General features: G+C 35.5%; 1 protein-coding gene across 2 annotated transcripts in view; it reads left to right on the top strand.

The window, feature by feature from the left end:
- MAGI2 (membrane associated guanylate kinase, WW and PDZ domain containing 2) overlaps positions 1-25850 on the top strand; it is a 1354570-nt gene that overhangs the window by 995409 nt on the left and 333311 nt on the right. For both annotated transcript variants that reach the window (XM_047096111.1, XM_047096110.1), the window contains exon 7: positions 16065-16122. In XM_047096111.1, the coding sequence (XP_046952067.1) occupies positions 16065-16122 (58 nt within the window). The remainder of the gene's footprint in view (positions 1-16064; positions 16123-25850) is intronic.

The following is a 25850-nucleotide window of genomic DNA, read 5'->3' as shown; positions in this document are numbered from 1 at the left end:
CAATATTTTTCACTGGGGTGAAGTGCTCTCCAAGATTTTCCCAGTGTTTTAGGCATTGGATACCTTGCAGACACATCAGGCATCGTGTTTCCTATTCCAGGTCTTTTCCTGCAGATAGCATTAGGAAATCCCACCCTCAGCTCTTTATGTTTTTCTGTTTCTTTCTACCATAATGCAAAGCAGTGATGCAGTACCTGCTGTTAATTCCAAATCCTCTAATTTTTTTTTACATTACTACATCATACCTCACTACCATATTATTAATTTTATCAAAAAGGATTCTGGGTCTTATTAGGATGAGATTTCATTTCCCTATTCCTACATCTAATCCAGTCCTTCTGTCCTGGAACACTGCAGATATGGGACAGAGCTAAATAGGTGAACATTCATGTAAATCACAGTGACCATATCATTGGGAAAAATGTTCTGCCCTCTTTTGTGCTAGGAACTTACTAATGGAAAGCATCACTCTGTTTGTATGTGGAACAGGAAATTTAGGATTTGTATTAAAACTGCACCACTTCCCCCTTTCAGTAAAGCCCCATATTTGAAGCGAATGCTCATATTTGAAGGTAGATGCCAGCACAATCTATATTAATAGACACTTTGGTGCTTTTTTATACTGGCTGGTATTATGATGATTTAATTAATTGTAACGTAACTGAAGGTGTATTTGTCATATTTATACCATTCATCCACCTCAAATGTAAAGATGCTTATGTCCTGTGAAGTCACCATTCACTACACTATATTGCCAAGATGGGGTAGGGGGTGGAGACTACGATTCCAATATCTCTACCTAGGGATCTAGCTAAAATCATACAGACAGGAAATTATTTTGGAAGAGAACATTGGGACAATCCCCCCCACACACACATCTGGCTATATGAATATAATTTAATGTCTGCATGTGGACATTCCCATCATTAAATTTTAAAAGGCAGCAGTAACGCCTTAAATTAATACCAGGTAGGGAATCAGAAATCTCATTGTTACAGTTACACTCTGAATACTCAACCTCCTCTTTTCACGCTATGGGAAAAGCCTTTCCCTATCTTGTGTCTCAACTCTCACTACCTTTGACACCCTGTGATCTATCTGTGACAGGTACTGCTGACAAGCAGGTGTTTTCTCCACCCAGAACAAGTATAAAACAGAGCACTGTGAGCTTGGTCAGCCTGCTTATTCTGTTAATGTTTAAAAACATTCCATGACACAGGTGGAAAATACGGAAGCTATCCTCTTTTCCTTCCTCTCCCTGGAGACTGTTGACAATTGGTATTTTTATGGATTTTTTTTTCAGCGTCCTTTTCAAAAATGTCTATGAACTCCTTCTTTGTTCTGGCAGAAAGACCCAAAACTCAGTAGACCAGATAAAGTAGAGGCTCTATGACAACCCCACATCACCCCAATTTGATAGATGTCCAGCTTGCTTATTTATGAAGCATGCAAGTCTCTTAGGATCCATGAGTGTCATGGCAAAAGCAAAACTGATGTTACTATTTAATGGCATGCAGAAGTGTCATGGTGCTTCTCTGACCCAGCATTGTGGGCAGTGGCTCAGACGGCACCACTACAGAGAGCGAGCTCATCCTTCTGCACATTGGTTAGCAGCCCTAGATTTGTGCTCAGTCTGATCCATTTCACTGGTCTAAGTGGCATTTTAATTAAACAATGCTCTGAGGCTGCATATTAAATAGAAAATGAAATTAGGGCATATTCCTAAGTAGAATTCAGCTCATCTAATATAATAAACATAAGTAAATTTTAAATTTCATTTTTCCAAGCCCTTAACTGCACTGATGTTCAATATTTAGTTGTCCCCAGAGATTTTAAATAGTTAGAATTTTCTTGTATATATCAAGTTCATTCAATTTAAAAAGACTGCTTCACTAGAAAAATGACATCCGTTGTGTGAATTCACCCCAAAATACCCAATTGACAAGTGTGTTGCTGACTTATTGCATTAGGTCTATTTAAATCAATTGTAATGAATTATACCCATGAAATGTAACAACCTGTGATTCCAAGCTCTTCAAAAATTACCTGAGGGTTTAGGTAGAGTAAAATATACATACACTTCTCCTGGTAGCGTATACCATAAATTATAATGAATTAATAATTAGTGAAAGTATTTGTTTACAGACTGGCTCTGACCAAAATTGTCAGTTCCATGGATATTGAGACTTATTCCTATACCTTCCAGCTTAGTCCACTGCTTCCCTCAAAGTAGATGAGCAATAAATATTTCTTGAATGAAAAAGGGCCTCAGAAAATGTTACATTATGAGAGCTGTGTTAAATAATGTCATCAACAGTTAATTGCAAATTTCACTTGGACTAACACATCCAGATCTTATCAAGAACACTTTGAACCACAAAACCATTGAACATTCCATTGAAAGTGTTATTTCAGGGACATAAAAAGAAAACAGCAATCATAACCATCACCAAAACCATGGTAAAATGTGGCCATTTCTCTGAGCTATTTTTTTTCTACATCTTTAAAATCTTCCCTGATAAGGTAAAGTGAAGAATTAAAGCAAAATTTTTTATTTATTTTTTCTTTCTCATAACCTATCCCGGTCTTTATCTTGGCTCCCTGGAAGATGGTGGCTAAACAATTCCTAAAGCCCTCATTATCTGTCAATGTTCAGTCTGAGTCAAAATTAAAATATAGACTGTTCTAGCATGGGAGAACATGCTACGAGCTAGTTAACTTCCAGACCTCTCACCTGTCTGCACTCCCCAGTTGGAGCTGTGTAATCCACTCAGCAGCCTGTAGAATAGACCGATCCCCCTGTAGGGGAAAATTTGACAACTAAGGAGAAAGAAGGCCATCAGTCTCCAGTCTCCTGCTCTGGGCCCGACCTCTTCCCTAAGTTTTCCCTCTTAGAAGCTTTACAGGCGAAGATTCATGTATTACTTCATCTCTAAATAAGACCTTGCATCCTGAAGCCAAAATGCCATTCCTGGTCCCACACAGGTGGCAGAACTCTGATAGACCCTCCCTAAAGAGATACCTGCTTTGAATTACCAGGCTTTTGTAAGTTTCCTGCTGTAATAACTTTATGCCTTACATTCCATTGAAAGCCAAATGCCCAGTATCTACAATAGTTCTGAGACTGTTGTGTTTACTTAGAAAGGCAGATTCTCATAATGAATGGAGTCCACCTCTGCAGCCTCCATAATGCCCAAAGAACCTATCAGCTCTCTAAGGTCACTATCAGCTTAAGAACAAGTGTCAGTCAGAGAGAATTTCATCAAACCTATCCTTTCTAGGGACCTGTGCCTCCTCTCTGAATTATTAAATTCTAGTCTGGCCTTAGGTCTAAATCACTAAAATTAATGTTTGCCCCACCCCCAAACCCTTGAAACTTTTGTTATTGCAACTTTTTGTTCAAGAGGATCCTAAATGCCAGACCCACAGGGCTTCCCAGTGTAAAAGGCATAAGAACTAATGTAAATTAACCCCAAGCTTCAGAAACTAGTATCCTGAACTGCACTGTCAGGAAAGCCTACCAAAATTGTGCAGCATTATAAATACAGTTATTCTCCAACCTCAGTGATATTTCCTCAATGCTTTTATCTTCTGAGTCTTTGTATAATGAAACCCTGACCCCCAAATCTGTAATTTCTCTAATACTTGCCTTTTTCTTATCCTGAGTGGTTAGCAATTTCATATACAGTTAGGTTCATTTTCTTTTGTTTATATTCAATTTTAGGGTATTTTTTTCCATCTTATTTTATTCAGTTTTGTTTTTTCAAATAGAAGCACATTGATGAGGTTTGTAAAGAAGTACAAAGAAGCCTCCTTTCCTATCCCTTTGACTTTATTGTTCAGGCCCACCTCCTTTAATTAAGCAGTTTCTTTAGTTTCCAGCTCTTTTTTGTATACCTTTTTTTTTTTTCCAAGAATGAGCATAGGAAGGTTTTCGTTTAGCAATCTCTCCCACAAATCACTATATCAGATCATAGAGATTTTTCCCATAGGTTTTGCAGCTCCGTGTGCATATGCTGTGTTTATTTAAACTGTTATCCCTGATTGGATATTGAGGTTGTTTCCATGGTTTGCTAGTAAAACAGTACTGCAGTGAATAACCTTGTATGTTTCTGAGGTTTTTAATATTGTTAAAGATGAAACTTTAGAGAAATTTCTTAGAGGAATGACTGTTGTTGGATCGAAAGGTAATGTGTCCATTTTATGCCAAATTCCCCTCAAGAGAGGTTGTGTTCATATTGACCAGCTATCAGCAAGATATGAGGGAGACCAGTTCTTCCACAACCCTGCCAAAAGGGTGTGTCCTCGAGTTTTTTTTTAATGTTTATTTATTTATTTTGTGAGAGAGAGTGTGACCAGGGGGAGGGGCAGAAGAGAGGGAGAGAGAGAAAATCCCACAAGGGGCTCAATCTCACCAACTGTGAGATCATGACCTGAGCCAAAATCCAGAGTAGGAGCTTAACCGACTGAGCCACCCAGATACCCCTGACCTCAAGCTTTTGAATTTTTGCCAATCTGATAGGTAAGCAGTGGTATCTCAATATAGTGTTAATTTGCAGTTCTCTTGTGATGAAGGAATTGGGCATCTTTTCACATGTGACGACGTGTGAATACTTTTTGTAAACTGTCTATTCCTACCTCTTGTACATTTTTGTATCAAGTTTTTAGTCTCTTTTTTCTTTTTTTCCCTTCACTTTTTAAGAGTTTTTGTGTGAAGGAGAGCAGCCTTTTATCATTGATAGATGTTACACATCTTTTTGTCTCAGTTTGTCATGTATCTTTTAATGTTGACTTTGGTGTTTTGGAGTGTACAAAGATTCTTGTTCACTTCTATGTAGTCAAATTTGTCAAGTTTGAGTCATAAGAAAGCCTTTCCTCACACCCAGATTATAAAGGAATTTATCTCTAATATTCATATTGTTTCATTTGTTTGTTCTCCATTTAGAGTTTAGTATTGTACATTGACTAAAACCTGTCTATTTAAGCTTCTCTATCTTTATTGGGGCCAATCATGATAAATTATATTTTCCTAAGAAATTATCCATTTCATTTAGATTTTTGATTTTGTTAGCATATGTTTGTGCAACATATTCTACAATTTTTATGATTGCTTCCCTTTTTTTCTTTCTTACGTTGTTATATGTGACATCATTTTTTAATCTTAAATTAGTATTTATTTTGCTAATTTTAAAATGAAATAGGGGCACCTGGGTGGCTCAGTTGGTTAAGCATCTGACTTCACCTCAGGTCATGATCTTGTAGTTCATGAGTTTGAGCCCCCTGTGGGGCTCTGTGCTGACAGCTCAGAGCCTGGAGTCTGCTTTGGAATCTGTGACTTCCTCTCTCTCTGCCCCTCCCCTGCTCTTGCTCTGTCTCTCTCTGTCTCTCAAAAAATAAATAAATGTTAAAAAAAATTTTTTAATAAAAAAATAGGGGTCCCTGGGTGGCTCAGTTGGTTAAGCATTCGACTTTGGCTCAGGTCGTGATCTCACAGGCCGTGAGTTTGAGCCCCACGTCAGGCTCTGTACTGACAGCTCAGAGCCTGGAGCCTGCTTCAGATTCTGTATCTCCCTCTCTCTCTGCCCCTACCCCGCTCACACTCTGTCTCTCTCTCTCTCTTTCTCAAAAATAAATAACCATTAAAAGAAAATTTTATTTTAAATAAAATGAAACAACATTTTGATTAGTGTTACTATTTTTCAGTTATCTACCATATGACTTTTTTCTTTTATCATTTGTATTCCTTTTTTGTTTTTGGGGTTTTTTGGGGGAGGAATCCCTTTGTTATTTCTTTTCTATACACATATATATGGCATAAAATATATATATATGACATAAAATTTTCTCTGATCAATTTTAATTATACCCAACAGAATTTGCTACTTAGTGTTTTCTCATTGCTTCTAGAAATTCTGCAATTTCAGTTTACATTTTCTTTTTGACACAAAAGTTGTTTATTTAGAGTTTTTAATATCTAGACAAGAATTCTTTTGATTATGATTTTATTATTAATGTCTATATTTTATTACCTTATGGTCAGAGATTCCTGTTTGTGTTATTTCTGCTTTGTAGAATTTATTAAAACTTTTGTAATATATAAACAATTTTGAAGAATGTTCAGTGAGTACTTGAGAAGAATATATATTCTCTATTACTGAGGTATAAAACTAGAAAAAGAAATAGGGAGAACTATAAGATTTGTCTAATTAATTATACTCTATTTAATTGCTCTATATCTGTCATTTTGTCAACTTGATCTATCTTAGACTGAGAGCTGTCTTAAATATTTGTCATTAATGTATTTCTATTTCTTCTTGCAGCTCCTGTAGTTACTGTTTTATAAAAGTAGTTTGTATTATTTATCATACAGATATTTACTATTATATCTTCATTATAAATTGCAACCTTTATTGTTATAAAGTAATGTTCCTTATTCTGGTTAATGCTCTTAACTTGAACTCTAAATCTGATAGCAAGACTATAATCCTGCTGTTTTCTTTTTTTCTATCTGTCTGGTATATCTTTGCCCAAGTCTTTATGTTTAGCTTTTTTGAGTTACTTTATTTAAATGTGCCTATTCTTTACAGCATAGAGTGGGTTTTTTCTTTATGAGCTAATCAGAAAATCTTGAGAAAAATAAACTGCGTTCATTTCTATGTTTTAATGGTCATATTATTTTATGTTATATTTATTGACCATATCATGTTCTATTGATTGTGGCCCTTTCTCTGTGTGGTCTGTTTTCTTTGGGGTTTTGTTTGTTTTGGTAGTTAGAATAGTCTGTATTTGTGTTATAATATTTACCTTTATTCTGATACCTTTTTATAAGGCCCTGTTCACTTGCTAGCTTTAAGTGATACTCTGGCTCTCACCTTGTAACAAAGCAACAATTAATCCTTGTTCCCACCCTTTGTCCTACACTTATATCTACAATTAACTGTATAATGATTACTATCATTCTTTTTCTCCAGTCATTTCTAGGTTGAATTAAGGTTGGTTTAATTAAGTAGTACTTCAGGAAGGTTTCTTGGATACAGTATTCCCCAAGTTCTTGCATATTTTAAACTCATGTGTGTGTGCATGTGTGTGTGTGTGTGTGTGTGTATTTGAAAGATAAGTTGGCTGGATATAAAATTGGCTCACCGTTTCTTTGAGATTCTTTACAATGCTACTTCACTGTTGTCTATGCATGTTGTTCCTGAAATGTGATATCAACTTGATATTTTTTTCCCATTGTAAGGAACTTATATTTTACCCAGTTTTTCCTTGACTTTTTTTAAGTCTAATGGCTAACTGGTATATATCTTGAAATTGACTGTTCTGGGACAATGTTCCAAATACATGGGGAGACATTTCAGCATACATAGTTATTTTATTTTTGGATTATAGTTTCAAGTATTAGTTCTATTGTTTTCTTCATTCATTCCACTTATACATGTACTGGATCATCTTTATCTTTTATATTAATGACTATTTTTTGATTCTTTTCACCTTTTGTTTGTTTCATTTTGTTCTCTTGAGTATTGTCATGTTTTTTTCTTAATGATGCCTATTATATTTTCAATTGAATCTATTTCCTCTTGGACAGCTCATAATTTAGTTTCAATTTAAAGAATTTTTTTAATGTTATTTTCTCATTTTGGTCAACTCTACTATCTTTCTGATTTTTATCTACTCAGAGCTTTTAAAATTTTTATTCAAAAAGTTGTTCTGTGTATGTAAATACTTGTTTCAAAATATCTTGAGATTTCAATACACTTTTCTCATTTGGGTTTTTGTTTTAATTTTCTTCTGAGGGAGGATAGCAAACTATCATTAGCTGCATCATTTTAACTCTTCTTTCTTATTTTGTAATGTATGAATGCTATCTGCTATTTTCTATTGATTTTGAACTTTTTTATTCATAGACCAGCAGTAACAGTTTTATATAAGCATTAAGTTTTATATAAGCATACTACATTCTTAGTTCAGGAGCACCCTCTTCTGTTTCTTTTGTGAAGTACTGATTCTTTAGTGAAAGACTTTTTGCAGAGGGAGTAGTTGGTATGTCTTATGATCCTAGAATTCTGTTTTGTTTCTGTGATGCATAATTTCTACTTCATGCTTTTTCTATCAAAACCAAATTTCTACGGGTCGTTTCCTCCATTGATATTAGCTCTCTCCTCTTCTTTTGTTGTTTTTTGTAATTTTTTTAATGTTTATTTATTTTTGAGACAGAGAGGGAGAGAGAGAGAGACAGACAGACAGACAGAGACAGAGCACAACTAGAAGGGCAGAGAAAGAGGGAGGCACAGAATCTGAAGTGGGATCCAGGCTGTGAGATGTCAGCCCAGAGCTCGACTCTGGCCTTGAACTCACAAACCAGGAGATCATGACCTAAGCAGAAGTCTGACAATTAAACCACTGAGCCACCCAGGCACCCAGCTCCCTCTTCTACTTAAGCAGTGCCTTCCTAAGACTCCACTTCTCATTCTTCTCATTTCCAAACTCCCTGCACTTAATTCCCCAGAAGCTATGTTCTGATCAACAGGTCTGCTATCAGCATTTCACCACTCCAGATGGGAATTTATCTTTCTGAGGGTGGTTTTGCCTTTTTGTTTTCACTCATGGCTCCTGGAGTGCTCTCCTTTTTACTGCACACTATCCACCTTTCTGATCTGGAATGGGCTTCTGAGCTGACTCTGCTGGTTTGAGGCATTTAAATCTCTACTTACATATAACTTTTGAGTTTACAGTGTTTTCTTTCTTCTAATTATGTTGTAGATATGCATTATGGGTGGTTTTATTGCTCTCTTAGTGGATATTTATGGCTTTTCAGGGTAAGCATAGAGGTTAAAATTTACATGTCAGCCTTTACACTATAGAAGCCCAGTATCCTTCCATAAATAATTTTAAGTGGATGATGATGATAAATAGATAGATCGATGAATGGATTAACATAGACTTACAGAGGTTAAGAGGAAACTGGAGATGTATATTTCAAATCTTCAGCATATATTTGCTTCCTGAATCTTACTTTATAGCCAGACCTTCTCCAAAGCTCTAGGAATATAGAGAAAAACAGTAGGTTCATCACGTTATGAACTTCAAATGAATTTTGCAAACTTAAACCAAGTATGACTATTTCTGAGTCTTTACCAGACAATATCCTTTTTTTGTGCCATGCCTTTGAGCCTCCACTCCTTATCACTATCTCAAATAGATTACAGTACTCTGCCATCTTTAAGTTAGAATTGCAAAAGTTCGCATCTGTATTTGCTAACTTTTTTCCAGGCAGAAAATGGCCCCTGAATGATCAAAATTTTATTGAGTGCACATTTCTTCATACGTCAATATTAAATGAATTTTTTTAAAAACCAGAATGTATTCAGAATTTACTTTTATAATTACAAATGCATTTTTGAATACAGGAAGAGACAAAAATGTAATAAAGTTTATTAATAAGAAAAATTCATCTTTTGTATATTTTATTCTGGCATAGTATCCTTCTCTTCCTTTTTTTTCTCTTTAATTCTAAAAATGTATTTCTTATAAAAACTCATGCTGAGGACTCTTGTTTAAACTCACTTACACTCCTAATAATTACTAAAACCCCTAAGAACTACTTGGAAGCAAGTTATATCACTTTTCCAGAAAAAATTTAATATCATTCCTAATTTGTATACTATGTATACAGAAAAAATGTAATAAAGATTGGAGGAAGGGGCTTAGTCGGTTAAGCATCTGACTCTTGATTTCAGTTTAAGTCATGATTTCATACTTCATGGGATCAAGCCCTGCATTGGTCTCTGTGCTGACAGTATGGAGCCTGCTTGGGATTCTCTCTCTTCCTCTCTCTCTCTGCCCCTGCCCTGCTCATTCTCTCTCTCTCTAAAAATAAATAAGTAAATTTTTTAAAAAAGACTGGAGGAAAATATTTTAACATTAGTATTGGGTATTACCACATTGTTTGCTACGCACTGTATTATTTGAACTAAGGAAACTTTGTATGTTTCTTATGTTCTGTTGTAATGTTATTACCTCTAAAACACAACAGCAAGAGCCTAAATTTAAAAAAAAAGTTAGTCCGAAATGTAATATAGGGTTAATGGAGATAGTTTCCCATTCTGGTCCTTTTCCTTGTTTCCAGTATTTTATTGCTTTCTAAATTTGTCTGCCTTTCTGGCTTTGGAGAGAATTTTAAGCTACCCAGAAGGATGGGCCTCCATACAACCTTGTATGAATTAACATAACCATGTTGTTGCTCATACAGGACAGTGACCCCAGAAAAGGAACAAAGCCTGACTCCAGATTTTAAACTCATATTATTCAATCTGTATGTTCTAAGATTCAAGATGCAGTAACACTTCAACATAAATGTATTTACCTTGTTTCTCCAGTGAGCAGAAAGATAGGCAACAGAAAAAAAAGGTAAAATAACAAAATTGAAAGTCTCTTTGAATTGTCTATTGAAAGAAATCAACATATTATAAAAGAATATAAATACAAAATCCTACATTTTTATTTTGTATAAAAAATTAACATCATTATCAGATTGAACATTAATGAAGTGTGAGTAGAGGTCCTCTGATAGTGAGAGTTGTAAAATAGCTTTTTTCGGTGTTTTTATCGAGAAGGTATTTTAGATTTCCAAAATTTGCCAAAAATACTATAATGTTTCCATGTATCTCTCACCTAGCTTTCCCCTAATGTTAACATCTTTCAGGAGTATAATTACTGAAGCCAGGAAATTAACATTAATGTAGACTATCAACTAATCTACAAATCTTACTTGAATTTTACCAGTCATCCCACTAATGTCCTTTTTCTGGTCTGGGACCCAATCCTACAACCCATTTAGTTTCCCTGTCTCAATAGTTTCCTTCACACTGTGACAGAACCTCAATCTATTTCTCTGTTTCATGACCTTGGCACATTTGAAGAGTATTGACTGGTTATTTTATAGGGTGTCTCTCTATTTGATTTTGCCAGATGTGGCTTTGTATCTACCAAAAGGGCACGGGCCACAGCCATACCCTAATATTTTGTGAGTGGATTCTTCACCTGAGGGCAACCATTACATTGATCTTCCAAGTCAAGTCACTTGAATCTATTTTGAAGAAAATGAGCAGGATTCATGAATCCTTTGGGAGATAGGTCACAGAATTGAAAAACTCAGAGATCAAGTAGTGATAGCAGTGCTTGAGATTAAAAAATAACATAGAGTCAAGTATGGGGTGACCTTTCCAGGACATATGCAAGATGAGCCAGAGAAGTAGACAGTAGAAAAGAAAGAAGGAGATGTACGCAGTGGAATTGGAACTGAAAGAAAGAAAGAGAGACATAGAGAAAAGAGGCACAGTTTAAAAGACAAAGTGAGTGAGACAAACAGGACCTTTCTGAGATACCCTAAGGTTTTATATCCTAGCTAGCTTTTTTACATCTGTCCAGTATTCGAGTCCCATTTCCAAAAGAAATACTGTCCTTGGATTCTACAAGTTTCCCAGTTGCAGCCTGAAAACTGCTTCTTGTGTGCTAGCATAAGGGAGTCTTGGTTTTTTGGCAATGAAAATGGACATAACAAATAAATATAAACAAATAAATAAATTGGAGTAAAACAAATAAGCAAAAAATATATATCATGGTGGCTATGGCAGAATCCAGGCATAACTGGATGCCCCTTTCATCTTTTGATCTTCTTACAGGCTAGACTTACTACGTTAATGTAAACCTTAACACAGACTTTTGCAGAGTGGATCATGATACGAATATCTAGTCACTGAATTTGCTCCATGGTTCCATGGCCTGAGGAAAATCTCAATTAAAACAGTTTGTAATGCAGCATTAACCTTGTTGATCTCAAGTGTTTATTTTCCCTTGTTTCATTGTATATGTTATTCTTTCATTAGTGTGACCTTAATCATTCTCAAATGTGTCGGGTATTGTTGAATACAGTACTCTAAATAACCCAAGACCCAAGAGCTCCAAGCTACATGCTTGCCTAATTGGGCAAACAGTACAAAATTGGAAATTCTTTTTCTCAATCATTAGCATAATTTTAAAGAGAAGCAATTCATTTTTAAAAACTAATTCACAAGTCCAAATAGCTCATTTTCACAGTGAAAGATGATTCTTAACTTTAACTTTTCATCATCTATATATATACTATTCAGCTTATAATCCTAAAAAGTTTATTTTATGAGTTGTCTTTTTATGAGTGAAGAAAAACTTGTGTTTTTTCATTGACATTCTAGCCTAGACCTTTCTTTGCTACTCAAGCAAATGTCATTAAGGGGAATGTACACATACATACATGTGCACACGCACATGCACACACACACACACTCATATACACACATACAGAGCATTTAAACATTGGTTGTAGATTTTTATACCCATTGTGCCACGTTTATATATGAACTGATGAATATATCTATTACCGAACCCCTTGTAGATATTTAAAATAAAATGAATAATAGCTTTTATAACAGAGGGTTAGTGTATCATCTTGTCTCAAAATAAGTAAATGAAAAATTAATAAATTAATTAAAATGCAGGCTCTGGATTGGGACATAGGAGTTTAAAACTTGAACAATTAACTGTCAGAATCTTTTGGTATCTTCATTTCCTCATCTTGTAATTGAGTGTGATAATAATGTACCTGACAAGTTAATTTTGAGGATTAAGTTATTTGTTTTTTATAATGTACATAAACAATGCCTAGCACATAGCATTTAGCTCTCATTATGTTTTTTTTATCTCTTCTCACCTTGGGTAAAATGTGGTAAAAAATATATTTAAAAAAAATGAGATTATAATTCATTTATCTGGAATAAAATGTTTAATAAAAATTACTTCCTCCCCCCAAAAAAATTGTGAGTCAAGAATCACTAATAATGAAAATACTTCAATTTTTAGAGTATAAATATTTGTAATATATAATTTTGTTTTTGAACAAATTAATAATTTATTTAGGAAATGTAGAACACTCAAGCAAACAAACAAAATACATTGATATGTTAGGCAAAGCAAATCAGATTCCCCGTAAATTCTGATGAATACTTCATGATGGCAAGTGACGCAGGATACTCAATAAATAGTTTCCAGAACCTTTTGCATTGCAAATCTACAAAGATAAGGAATCAATTAACTCTGTACTTTGGGGATGCATTGCTTAGAATTAGTAACTTACTCAAAGAATGAGTCAAAGATAAGGAATAAGTGAAGAAACAGTTTACATTATAAAATATAATTTTAAAAATTCGACCATCATGTTTCCATATAACAATACTATTAAGACACAAGACTAGTATCCATAAAATTAAGCATGTTAGCTGTTTACTTTATATATTATTGAATGTGATTACTTTACATATTATTGTATTCATGAGATGATAAACCTATTATAAGTATGAATCCATGTATTCAGCCATATTAATAAATTGTCATAATATCAGTTGCTATCCTCTGTATATTCTTTTACTTTTGCTGCTTGTCAAGGGCACCCAGTAGATATCTGTCAAACAGATTCTTCTTTTTAATAGGCAAATTCTCCAATAGCTAGGGGGATTTGGTGAAAACCATCTGGACTGTTATTGTCCTTAATCTAAATTAAGTGTGTTTATGCTGTGCTAAACAGAGTGTCTAAATTGATATCTAAATTGGTTAAGATCACTGGAAGCAGAATACAAGGATTTTCAATTCTGAGTTCTTTAGGATAAATGAGTTAACACATGGTAAGTCCATCAGTACCTTGATCGTAGTGAATATTCAGTAATGCTATCATGATCATTTTGAAAAAAAATTTCTTAAGGTACTCCACAATTTAGTGTTATATATTCATTCAGATATGACTAATCTAAGAGATATAAATAAAGCATAGCTTAGACTTTATGTTAAAACAAGGTAAAGAAACACTAGAAAAATATCTTCAGTATTTAAGTAGGCTCCAATGACAAAACCTAAGTGAAAACGCTGAGAAATTTACCGAATAAAATTTAAAACATCTATGTGTAAAAGAAAATGTTCAAAATTAAATCTAAACAAACTCAAAAACACATATGCAACATGTGACAAAGGATTAATATCCTTAATACATAAAGAACTCTTAGGGATTGACTTTTAAAAATGAGAAATGTACAAAAGAAAACACAATTGCCTGAGTATAAACCTACAAAAACTGTTCTAACTAGCTAGCAACCCAGGAAGGTAACTTAAACCAACCACAAGTTGCCATTTTAAAATCAGTGTGGTTGGTTTTTAAAATAATGATACACAATACTTTATCTGAATATTCAAAAATTCAAAAGCTCTTAAAACTGTCTTTTGTAACTCATTTGGCAGCAAAATGTGACCTGACCTAGACACTCTGGAAACAAAACAGTGCTCACTGATATGAAGTAGTCCTTATGTGTGCCTCTTGGTACAGATCACATAATTTTGGCTGCATAAATGCTCATGTATTTGATTAAAAACTGCTTCCCCAGACTCTGCTTGGAGTATTATGGGACAGAAGACATTTGCATCGTGTTAACTTCTGAAAATCAGAAAACTTCTTAATTCTAAAACCTAACTGTCCATAAAAGTTTTGGATGAAGAATCGTGGACCTGCATTTGATTTGATAGTACCGAAAAACAAAATTATTCATACACCCCTAGTGAGATTATAAATTGTTCTATCTTGTGAGTAGCACAGTGCTAATCTGTCAATTTAGATCAAAGACCATAAAGGGGTAGATGCCCTTTAATCCAAAATTCCACCTATAGGAATTTATTATGACTAAGTTACCGGGAAAATGATGGAAGACTTAGGTTTAGTGAGTCCAACACAGGTGACATATAACAGGTAAAAACCGGAAAGTCCCAAATGTTCAATAACAGAAGAGGTAGTGTTGTACAGACTCTAGCCATACTGCAGACCACCACCTGCCACTAAAAGTGGCATTCTGCAGTAATGCTCATTCACATTGAAGATGCCCTTGATACTCTGTCAAGTAGAAATAACAGGCTATGAAAATGATGTGCACTCTGTGATCTGATCTCTGAAAAAATGAGTCACAAATACCTATGTATGAAAATAGTTAAAGGGTATCCACCAAAATATTAGCAGTGATTATCTCTGGATGGCAACACTGCAGATAATTCTAATTTTCTGTCTATAACTGTGCCTTGCCTATAGTGAACATGTGTTATTACTGTAATAATAAAACTTTTAAATTTCATTTAAACATATCATTGAAAGCATGCCAATATATCTTCCTTAGCTTCTAGGTGCTATGCATGTATAATTAATATCTACAAAGAAAAATATAATACTCTTCATATTTATAGGTGTTAATAATCATAAAGGCTCCAATGTATTTGGAAAACAGTATCATAAAATAAATCTTGTTTTCAAATAGCATGTTTTTGCCTATAGAAGCATGTACAGTATTATTGATATTTTTAAATGTGTGTATTAAAATTAACCATGAAGAATAGAAAATATGAATCATATTGCCAAGGAAAGTGGGTTCAAAATTTTAGACTTTGAAAACCATGCCCAGAGAGTATATTGGCAGCATTCAAAATCTGGCCTGTGTGGAGAGAACAGCCAGCTAACCATCTTGAATTGTGGAATGTCAACTGAGAACTTATAATGCCTTTGTTTCAGTCATCGGAAACTATTTGCTATCCTCAGAAAGGTATTTTGAAAATATGATCTTTATCCTGAAATGCTCCTTTTAACAATACAAATAAATAAGAAAATGGTATGCACTGTCAGGAAAGCAATTTGCCTTCTGTATTGCCCTGAGTGGTGATAACGTGATGACGTGCCATCCTACTGCTTGGCGTGGCATCAACAGCTAGCCCCAGCAGTATATCTGCAGAGAAGAGAGCTCTGTGTTTTAACTGCCAATTTTCAAGTCATTGCTTCTTATAGTTCATACAATACGTGTCAGAATGTTAGTGCTGACTCTGAATGCTTTCCTCCACTTTGGTAGACTGCTTCTGCAATACGTGAACAATTAAATTATATTACTTTTTATTAGAAATTGTGATATCTGTTGCTTATTTACTGAAAGAAATAACTCTTTATTTTTCAGAGCTTCCATATGGCTGGGAAAAAATTGATGATCCCATATATGGCACTTATTATGTTGAGTAAGTCTTTAAGTTTGCTATTAACTTGTTATTAACATGTTGTGAAATTGTGTTAGTATTTCATTTCTTGAGCATGTGTGGCTAACAGCCCTTTTGTTTCTCTTTCATCTTACTTTGAAATATCCACAAAGAGTCAAGCATCACCAGCTAGCTGTATTTTCCTTCTCCAGCTGGCTAATTTGTCATTCTTTTCCTTTGACTCATGATTCTGAAACACCAATTGGAAAAGTGTTTCACACTGTCCTCTAAGTGAGTGATAATTAAAGTTATCAAAGTAAGTGCCCTTCATTTTGCAATCAAAATGTTGGGAGCTGGTTAGTTGTGCAAAAGAGATTTTCTATTAAAATAGATTTTGAAACCAATTAAATAAAGCAGCCGTATTTTCCAGCTGAAGGATGAAATAAAATTTAGAATTTTTTTTCTCTTTTAAGACCCCATTTCCAATTAATATTATTCTTTCTGAAGATTGGACTTTTATGTTGTCTAATGGAGGTTGCATTGCTTTAATGTATAGTATATGTACATGTATAATGTAATGTATATGTATGGTATAATATGAGTTACCCCCTCCATACATCGTTTTATTTCAAATAAAGCCCCTATTAGGGCTTTATATATATTAAGGAAAATCAAGTAATATTCATAACTTCCAAAAGTTAAATATGCAACTTACTTTTCTAGAACCCCCTCTTCTGGTAGAGAATTTTTTTATTCTTTCTAGTGTGTAACGTTTATGTTCTTGGGTGAATAGCAAAGCCTACATGTTGCTTATGAGAAGTTTACTACCCAAGAGATGCAAGGACTGAAAAACTAGAGGTGTTCACATTATTTATCAAGATCTAACTCTGTTTTCTCTAATCACATTCTTTTTAACAATAATAATCTAGATGGTGAAGGGTTAGTGATCAATGGCATTATTGCTAAATTGTTTTGGTAATAATATTCAGTTACTAAGCTTTTACTAAGTGTCAAGCCCTTCTTTGTGCTGGGGAGGTGATGATGAGTAAGATCTGTGAGCTTCCTGCCCTTGAGTATCTCCTTCATCTTCATCTAGAAAACCCCCAAATTTGGCATCACTGTCAGTCATTTCAAGTCAAGATGAATTCACCTCATTTACCACGTGCGATTTTCTTACATAATATCTAGTGCTCTAATGTCAGGGGATACTCAATAGATGCAAAAAGTAAAGTGAATTCCTGGAGGTATCACTAATTGCAAAAATAAAGGGACATCACTTGCGTATACTTATAAGCCTCCCCCTTAGTTCTACTATATTGTTAATCAATTAAGATACACATATTTTAATAATAATATAGCTGCAGCTTCTGGATTAATTTATCAACATTATAGTCTCCAATAAATGCTAGCTGGTCTTAATTCACTAAATCATGCTGTACTATGCCTAAGACTATTACATCTGAAATCCAAGATAACTCCATGTAAGGAAAGAAAACTGAGGTATGTGACAAACCAGATCTCATGTTTAATACACTTCCTTACAGAATTCATTGAATAAGATTTTTTTTCGTTAGTCCAAATATTAGCAAACTCCAGTAAGAACCAGATAACAATTTTTTTTTTTTTTTGCGGGGGGGCATATGACTTCTGTCATAACTATTCTGCTCTGCCACTGTCGCTTGAATGCAACCATAGGCAACACTTAAATGAAGGGGCATAGCTATCATCCAATAAAACTTTATTTACAAAAATAGGCAGCTGGCCAAATTTGTCCTGCTGGACATAGTTTGCTAGCCCCCACCCTGTTCTAATTCTTCAGGTTGTTCTCCCATGCCTTCAACTGCTTGCAAGCTGGCTTCAATGTGGAAAATAATACTTAACTCAAACTTTTCTTCCCTGTCTTGTCTGTCATAGAGGTGAGACACCCAACACATCAGAAAGTAATGCTTCCTACCTTCTTAATCATTGAAGTTCGTGTTGTTCAAGTAAAGATCTGCTGTGGTAGACCCCTTGTAATTAATTATTGAATTGGACACTAGCTGTAACCCTAAAAGACAATTGTCCTAATTATCTTTATACTCCAAATGATTGTCTTTTCTTATTTGCTTTTGCTTAAATTATATTTCTGTCTCTATGTCTCCACTTAATTTTTCATGTATCACCACCGTAGTCAGAAAATTATTCATAATTTACCCTGTCACATCTTATATCATTAGATGAGACCACCATATTTAGTAGTTTTAGATTTCAAGTGAATGTGACATCATACACACAGGTCTTAGTGAGTCAGATTGTTTTAACTTCCTTTAGGTTGCATCCAGTTCTACCACTTGTCATGGCTTTTTCCTCATTACATGATTCCGTGACACATACCAACACCAATTAGTAGATGTGTGGGGTGTATCTGACCAACCAGAAAATTGAGACACATAATTCAAATCTGAAGATAATTTTTAAGTAGAATTATATACCAATATTTTTTAAAAATGTCCTTTGAAAAAAATTAGCAAAATAATTAAAATACCGCCATTTATCCTATATAATATAAACATTACTTAAAATCAGGGATATCTCCTGTCACAACAAAGACAACTTGTCCATTTTAACTGAAATATATCTATTTATGTGGTTTGTTTTAACTGTTCCAAAAAATGTGAATTACATCTCTATTACACTATTATTTTCACAAGGTATGTATTGGTTCTAAAGTAGTCTTATTGGTGGAAACTGTATGAAGTGGAAACACTGCATATTGAGTGTAGTGGTTATTCACCACTTTCAGCCCATAAAGTATTTTTGTTGAATAAAGGCCACCTAATTTCATATAGTTATACCAAAAAATAATAAATGTCTAATTTAAGTTGTTATGTCAACTTTTCATTACAGATATCATTATATATAAGATACAATATGCCTAGATTAAGACACTGTTTATAATTGTAGTGATAACATTGATATCAATATCTTGGAATCATATACATTTGTAATATTAATATTCAGCTAATGAAACAGAGCAAGATGGTCTTCATTGTAAATCTGCAGTCCAGAAAATGTTGATTCACTAATTCTATTAATAATGATGGACAGCGGGTTTTCTGTAGAGCTATCATTTTTTTTGGTGTTTAATTACACACTCACACAATTAGAGGTATGGTTACAAAATATGACAAACATTCCACCTTCCCACCTAGTGGCCAAAAAAGCCTGTGCAGGGACATAGAACAGGGACAGGGACATTAGCAGCCTGTCACTCTGTTCAAATAGACCAGTGTCTGGGAGCAGAAGTTTCAGAGTGGACCCTCTGTCGTCAGCAGGGCATGTTGGATTGAAATGTGCCTCTGGCCCAGTTACACAAGCACTCATACTCCTTGTCAGCCTTAGACAAGCAGATAGCAATTCCAGTGATCTATAGGAGGAAAGTGTTCATACAACTCGAAACTAAAAAACCTGAATTGAATAGGTTTTGACCACTATTACCGATTTTACCCTTCTATGCCACAATTCTGTCCTGTGCAAAATCACTTTTAAGATTTTAGGTTTATTATATTCAAAAGTCAGAAAAATTATCACCACCATCATCCTTACCATATCATCAGAATAGTTGACATTAATGAGTGCCTAGTATGTGCCATGAACTGGGTTAAGTGCTCAACAGTCTTTATTTACCACATTTATAATTCTCACTATAGTGATAAGGAGGTAGATTGTCTTAAGTGTAGAGATAGGAAAATCCCAGCTGATGAAGTTATGTAACTTAACCAGTATCACACATTATTGAGAGGAATGGCTGTAATTTAGACCCAGGCACTCTGACTGTAGAGCCTAGACTCCAAGCTTTTGCTCAAAATGCATCCCATAAATTTAGCATAAGCCTGTAATGGTCTGAACAAGCCTCTGAAACTCATCACTAAGAAGAATGAGGGGTCCCTAGAGAACATCTCCCTGGCCCACCTCTAGTGCAGGTTCACAGTGAAAGGAAGGTGTCCAACAAGGGGAGGTCATGTTGCACACAGCCTGTGAGACTTTTTTTTTTTACATTTTTTAAAGTTCATTTATTTATTTTGAGAGAGAGAAAGCACATGCATAAGCAGAGAAGGGGCAGAGAGAATCCCAAGCAGGCTCCTCGCCATCTGCACAGAGCCCAACTCAGGGCTAGATCCCAGGAACCTGAGCCAAGATCAAGAGCTGCACAGTTAACCAACTGAGCCACCCAGGCATCCTGAGACCATCTCCTGACCCAAGCATTCTGAGCTTTAGCTCCATTAGCAATGACTTGAGAGTGACTCTGGACAAGGTGACCACCAGGATTAAGATTTGTAAGACCTGAAAGAAGAAGAGTTCATATTGTGTGGAGCTTAACATGGGATGTTGGCACTAGTTTGGAGCAGCAGAGGCAGCCACACAGCTCTGCATTTTAGAGAACAATGGGCCCTACTCAAATCTTCCCTTATTTCATCTGCAGACAGGGCAGATGGACCAAGTTTCTATTCTATGGAGCAGCAGGCAGAAGTTAGTCCGATTTCTTCTGACAGACACCAAATCCATGATAGCACAGTACTTAGCAATGTATTAAGAAGGCCTACAGTTGCTAACTAGAAATGTAACTGTCACTGTTCATACAGAAGAGAAAAAAATTTTTCAATGAGAAAAGTGCAAAATGTAGAGTTGAACAGCTGTGACTTTTGTACAAATGTGGTTTTTTTCTCCTCTTTTGTGAAATTATGTCTGCTGGGTACATTTTGGTTTCAATGGCAGTTACACAATTTGCTTAACTAGCTAGTCCAGAAGACACAATTTCCTGGAACAGCTTTCAGGCAAAGCTGCCTCCTCTGTCACAGACGGAGAAGCAAACCATATAACCACAGTTAAAATGATAGTGGGGACTGACAGATGTGATTTTCATGTAAAGGTTTTATAAGTTTTTCATGTGATGTCACGCATCTGCTACCATAAAATGTTACTTGTACACAATTCCAGAAAGTCTGAAAGATACTGCATAATATCCTCAATGTAACATTAAATGTAAAAGGAGAATCACATTCATTTCATGGTTAATGGTGAGTATTCGTCATGATGTTGCAAGTTGGAAAGCGGTTAGAGAGGATTTTAACTCAATACCATATCTTAAGAATGTTTCCCTCCTTCATGCCTCCGAGTAGTTTTCTAAATTTTCCAAGAAAAAACTTCCCAACTTTAGACTTTTTTAAAAGTCAGCATGAAGGTAAAACATTTCCAATTAGAAATAAACAGATAAGAGTACCCTTTTAAAATCTTGTTTGTCCTTAGAGACTTTTTTTTCCTATACTGAAAGTTACTTTTTCAAACTTTCAGTTTTTTTCTGTCAAACACTGGCAAACTTTTCTTAATGCTATCAAAACAGCTGTTTAACAAAGAAATCCTTTCCCCAACTTACAAATGTATGCAAGAGAAGATGCTAAACTGAAGTACCATGCACTTGCTCTGTGATGTTCTATGCTATGGTGAACTCCAAATCTTGTCAATAGCATTTGGTAATATCAATTACTATCAGTTAGTAGCCAAGAGTATGGGCTACAGAGTTTCACAGTATGCCAGTCCTGCAGCTTCCCAGCTGGGAGATCTTGAGTAGACACATCATGGAGGAGGAGGATGAAGAGGGGGAGAAGGAGAGGGAAGGGACAGAGGAGAGGAGAGGAAGACCTTTTATTGTGAGCTTACCACATGCCAAGTGGTATTCAAAGCGCTTTACACATACTAGCTCATTTAATCCTCGCAAAAAACAAAAACAAAAAAACCTCTGAAGTCTGTATTGTTATCCTCACTTTAGAAAGAAACTGCGGTACAGATAGTTTTACAGGTGCTAAATAATAGAGCCAGAATTTGAACCTGGATAGTCTCATTCCACAGTTGGTGCTTAGCAATTGACACGTATTGAGCAAGTGCTTAATAAATGTTAGTTATTTTTATTTTGTGTGTCCCAATAACATGGATAAGGCTTCTCCTTATGGCATTACTTCTGCAGCTCGTTCATGATTACACTATACCCCCAAAAGTGAACAACTCTAAGGGAAATGATTTGATTTGTAAGGAAGATGCCATTTAATTTAATGGTGAGAGCATGCCACATGGAATAAAGAACGGTGTTTCTTTAGAATTAGTGATCATTCCGTAAGCCCATTGAAATCATAAAGCAAGGACTGCAGAGTATGATGCTTCTGTGGCTTCCAAAGGGATTGAGGTTTCAGACTAATTCCTAAGGACGTTATTCTGGTCATAATTGTCTATTGTATATGTAATCTCATATAGCTGGGATTTGTGAAAGTAATAGTAGAAATAGTAACATTTAAGGCATTATTTTAACTTTTAATGTGCTTTCACATCCATTATCCCAAATGACAGTCACAACATTTACAAACAAGGGGACCAGTCCTCTGAAGACTTCACTGAGTTCTCCAAGGACATCTGGCCAGTTAGGCTGAAGTTTGATGAAGTCTGATGCCCTATACAGCAAAGAGAGACTGTTCAGTAGAGTAGCTATATTTCTATACTAATATAAAATGTCTTTACCTGACAAAATATTTTCTCATATTCATTAAACAAGTATAAATCAGCTCATTTCACAGCTGAACAAAGGGAACAGGTCTATTGAAATAAATGTGGGGCACTTGATCTCTTCTGAACTACAAGTAACTGTTTTGCTAAGTCAGCAGCTTTATATTTTTACCTCCTCTGCTCTGAGCCAGGCCAGTTTCTTCCTTTGTGCTGTCACTCCTTTCAGCCTGGAAGAAACAAGCAATCTGGTCTTATAAGTGAGGGACACCCTAGCTTCATACACATCCTCTTTGCATTTTACACTAGCATTTCTTTAAAATATATATATAGCTATAGATATATAGATAAATGTTTATTTACTTATTTTTGAGAGAGAGAGAGAGAGAGAGAATGCACACGCATGAGCAGGGAAGGGGCAGAGAGACAGGGAGAGAGAATCCCAAGCAGGCTCCATGCTGTCAGAAAAGAGCCCAATATGGGGCTCAATCTCACAAGTCATGAGATCATGACCTGAGCCGAGATCAAGAGTTGAACACTTAACTGACTGAGCCACCCAGGCACCCTACATTAGCATTTCTGATAGCATGTAATTGGCAATTCCTACTTACCTCCTCTGTACTACTCACTCATATTATATAAATTTCAACTGGCTATTAATTTACTTTCCTAACACTACAGTTCAACCACAGATCAGAAGAAAGGCTTATGGCTTCCTTTTACTCTTTATGCCAGATTCCCTCAAATATTTTTAAACTATGATCCTTTCAATCAAAGTGAAGTCCCATGTCCAATCTTTCTTCTTACCACTACCATCCAGTCGGGATCTGAATGCACACCCCTCATCCATCCCTCACCTGAGATCAGAGATAATTTGTCATGCTGTGAGGCCCTTCACCACTGCTGCTTCATTCTAATATGATCAAAATGTGTTCTGTATTCTAGTTACCTTCTCCTCCCCTGAATGTCTTTTCAAATGAAGGAAAGAAAACTTCTAATTAAAAACACTCTTATTAGAAACTGTTTGATCTCATAAACCACCTTATTTAACAAACCTTCAGGTTCCAAATAAAGAATGTTCTGAGCATCCAGAAGTTTAAATTGGTTTAATTGCAAATGGAATTTTAGAAATAACAATGAATTATTCACCCTTGGCATCAGAGTTACATATAAATGTTTTTTAAGACAATTTTTACAGTTCTAATGAATTATTTTCTTTGTCTTGAAGTCAGTAATGAAAGACAGGGGAATTATTACTCCAGCATCAACTTTTCTTTGAGAATATATTTATGAATATATTTGTAAAACTTTGGGGTTTTTTTTGTCTTTAGGCATTTTTTTATGAATCTAGCAAATTAAATCAGGCTCTGTTAGGTGCTTCTGCAGAGGTGAAGCATAGGCATATAGCCCAGTAGCACACCAGGTAGAACAGAGCAGAGGAACTTGTCGTGGAGGCAGCAGTGTGAGGGACACAGTCCCTGAGCCCTCAGCATTACAGGGAGAAAGAGGACAGGAGTAGTCACAACCAGAAACACCATGCTGTGTGCTCCTGAGGAAAGATCATGCTTCTTCCTTCTCGACCATTTTTATAGGACCATGAGAACTTGAAAATAGCCTTGGGAACAGCAGGGAAGACAGTCTGCATTTGGGGGACCTGCTGTTCAAGGCAGTTGCAGACAACCCTTTGAGCTGGATATGAGCTGTGTGGAGGATATTATTCCTGCACTGAGAAGACCTACAGCCCTGTGGGAATTGCTGTCCCTGCCACTGGAGGAGGGGACTCCAGTCCAATGGAGTTCATAGCAAGGCAACACATCAGAAAGCTGCTACTATCTTCAACTGGACAATCCTGTTTGCCTCTTGCCAAGCCAAGGCAATGTTATATAACACATAAAGAGATCGTTGTTATTATTCTTTCTTTTTAAAATTTTTAATGTTTATTTATTTTTGAGAGAGAGAGAGGAGGGGGGTGGACAGAGAGAGAGGGAGACACAGAATCCAAAGCAGGCTCCAGGCTCTGAGCTATCTCACTCATGAGCTATCTCACTCATGAACCATGAGATCATGACCTGAGCTGAAGTCAGACACTTAACCGACTGACCAACCCAGGCACCCCAAGATCACTGTTATTATTCTATAATTTGTAGAACAGTTAGCTTCTATAGTTTAGCTATTCTCTCTCTGGATTAAACATGCTAGGCTTCTTGTGGGTGAACTGCAGATTGTTGTCTCATGCTACCAATCCGTATCATCACATACTTTGGAGTCCTATCTTAGACTAAGTTCTAAAGTTAGCACATAAAGTGAAAATTCCATGGAGTCAAAATTATCCTAAAAATCCCTCAGGATCACAGCAAGTAGAAAACTAGCATACTGAAACAACACAGCCATTTTCCCCCCAGTGTTAGAAAAGAATTCTTTCTGGAATTAAAGTACTTGGCTGGCATTTAGGCCTTTTTAGATCTTTAATGGATACATAACTAGAATCACATTCAGCTCAGAGAGATGTTAGTACTGTCAGGGATGAGGGAACTTAGTCAAACCCAGGAAGTGGCCTATTGATGTCATCCTTTGGGCAGCCTATTATTGAATAAAACAGAGGATGGTCACCCTAAATGGGTAAAATTTAATGCCCCTCCACCCCCGCATGAGAACTTTAGTCTCGTCTTTTTCAATATGCAGATAATGGTATTCAAAATTCATGCTGTGTCACAGACCATGATGTTAGTAATACTTGTCCTTTTTGCATCCATGATTTTGAATTCACAGGCAAGTGCAAAATTATACTTAACCTCCCTGGCTTTTATCTGTCAAATGAGCGGTTTGGATTAGGTGATTGCTAAGGTCTCTGCTAGTTCAAGGAATATCTACTGTACCTTGTGTTAACAAGGATAATTTTGGCCATTTTCCTGTGTGAGCCTCATTATTTTCTCATTATAACTGCTGATCAAAGAATACTTAAAATCTGAAAGCATTTTCTTTCAATTTCCACTTGTTATTTGGCTAGACAATAACATATACATTACCACTTTTTGAATTTTATTTTAATGGTTTTAACCATCCCATCACATGAGTGTTATGGAAAGAAGGCTTCCAAAAAGGGTGGATTATTATAATAGAATCTCCTCACAAAGCTATGGAAAAAATATAAATGTACTTCATATCTACAGACATGAGATGGTGGTTACAATTGTCATTAAAAGGGCAGAAAGATAAATATAAGCTTATACACAAAAAGTCAG

This window comes from Lynx rufus, unplaced genomic scaffold (genome assembly GCF_022079265.1).
Source record: "Lynx rufus isolate CCGP_SWC_20201006 ecotype Redwood Valley unplaced genomic scaffold, mLynRuf1.p SCAF_4, whole genome shotgun sequence".
Classification (NCBI taxonomy): Eukaryota; Metazoa; Chordata; class Mammalia; order Carnivora; family Felidae; genus Lynx; species Lynx rufus.
The sequence above is the reverse complement of the archived record's forward strand: the minus strand, read 5'-3'. Positions and strand labels throughout refer to the sequence as shown.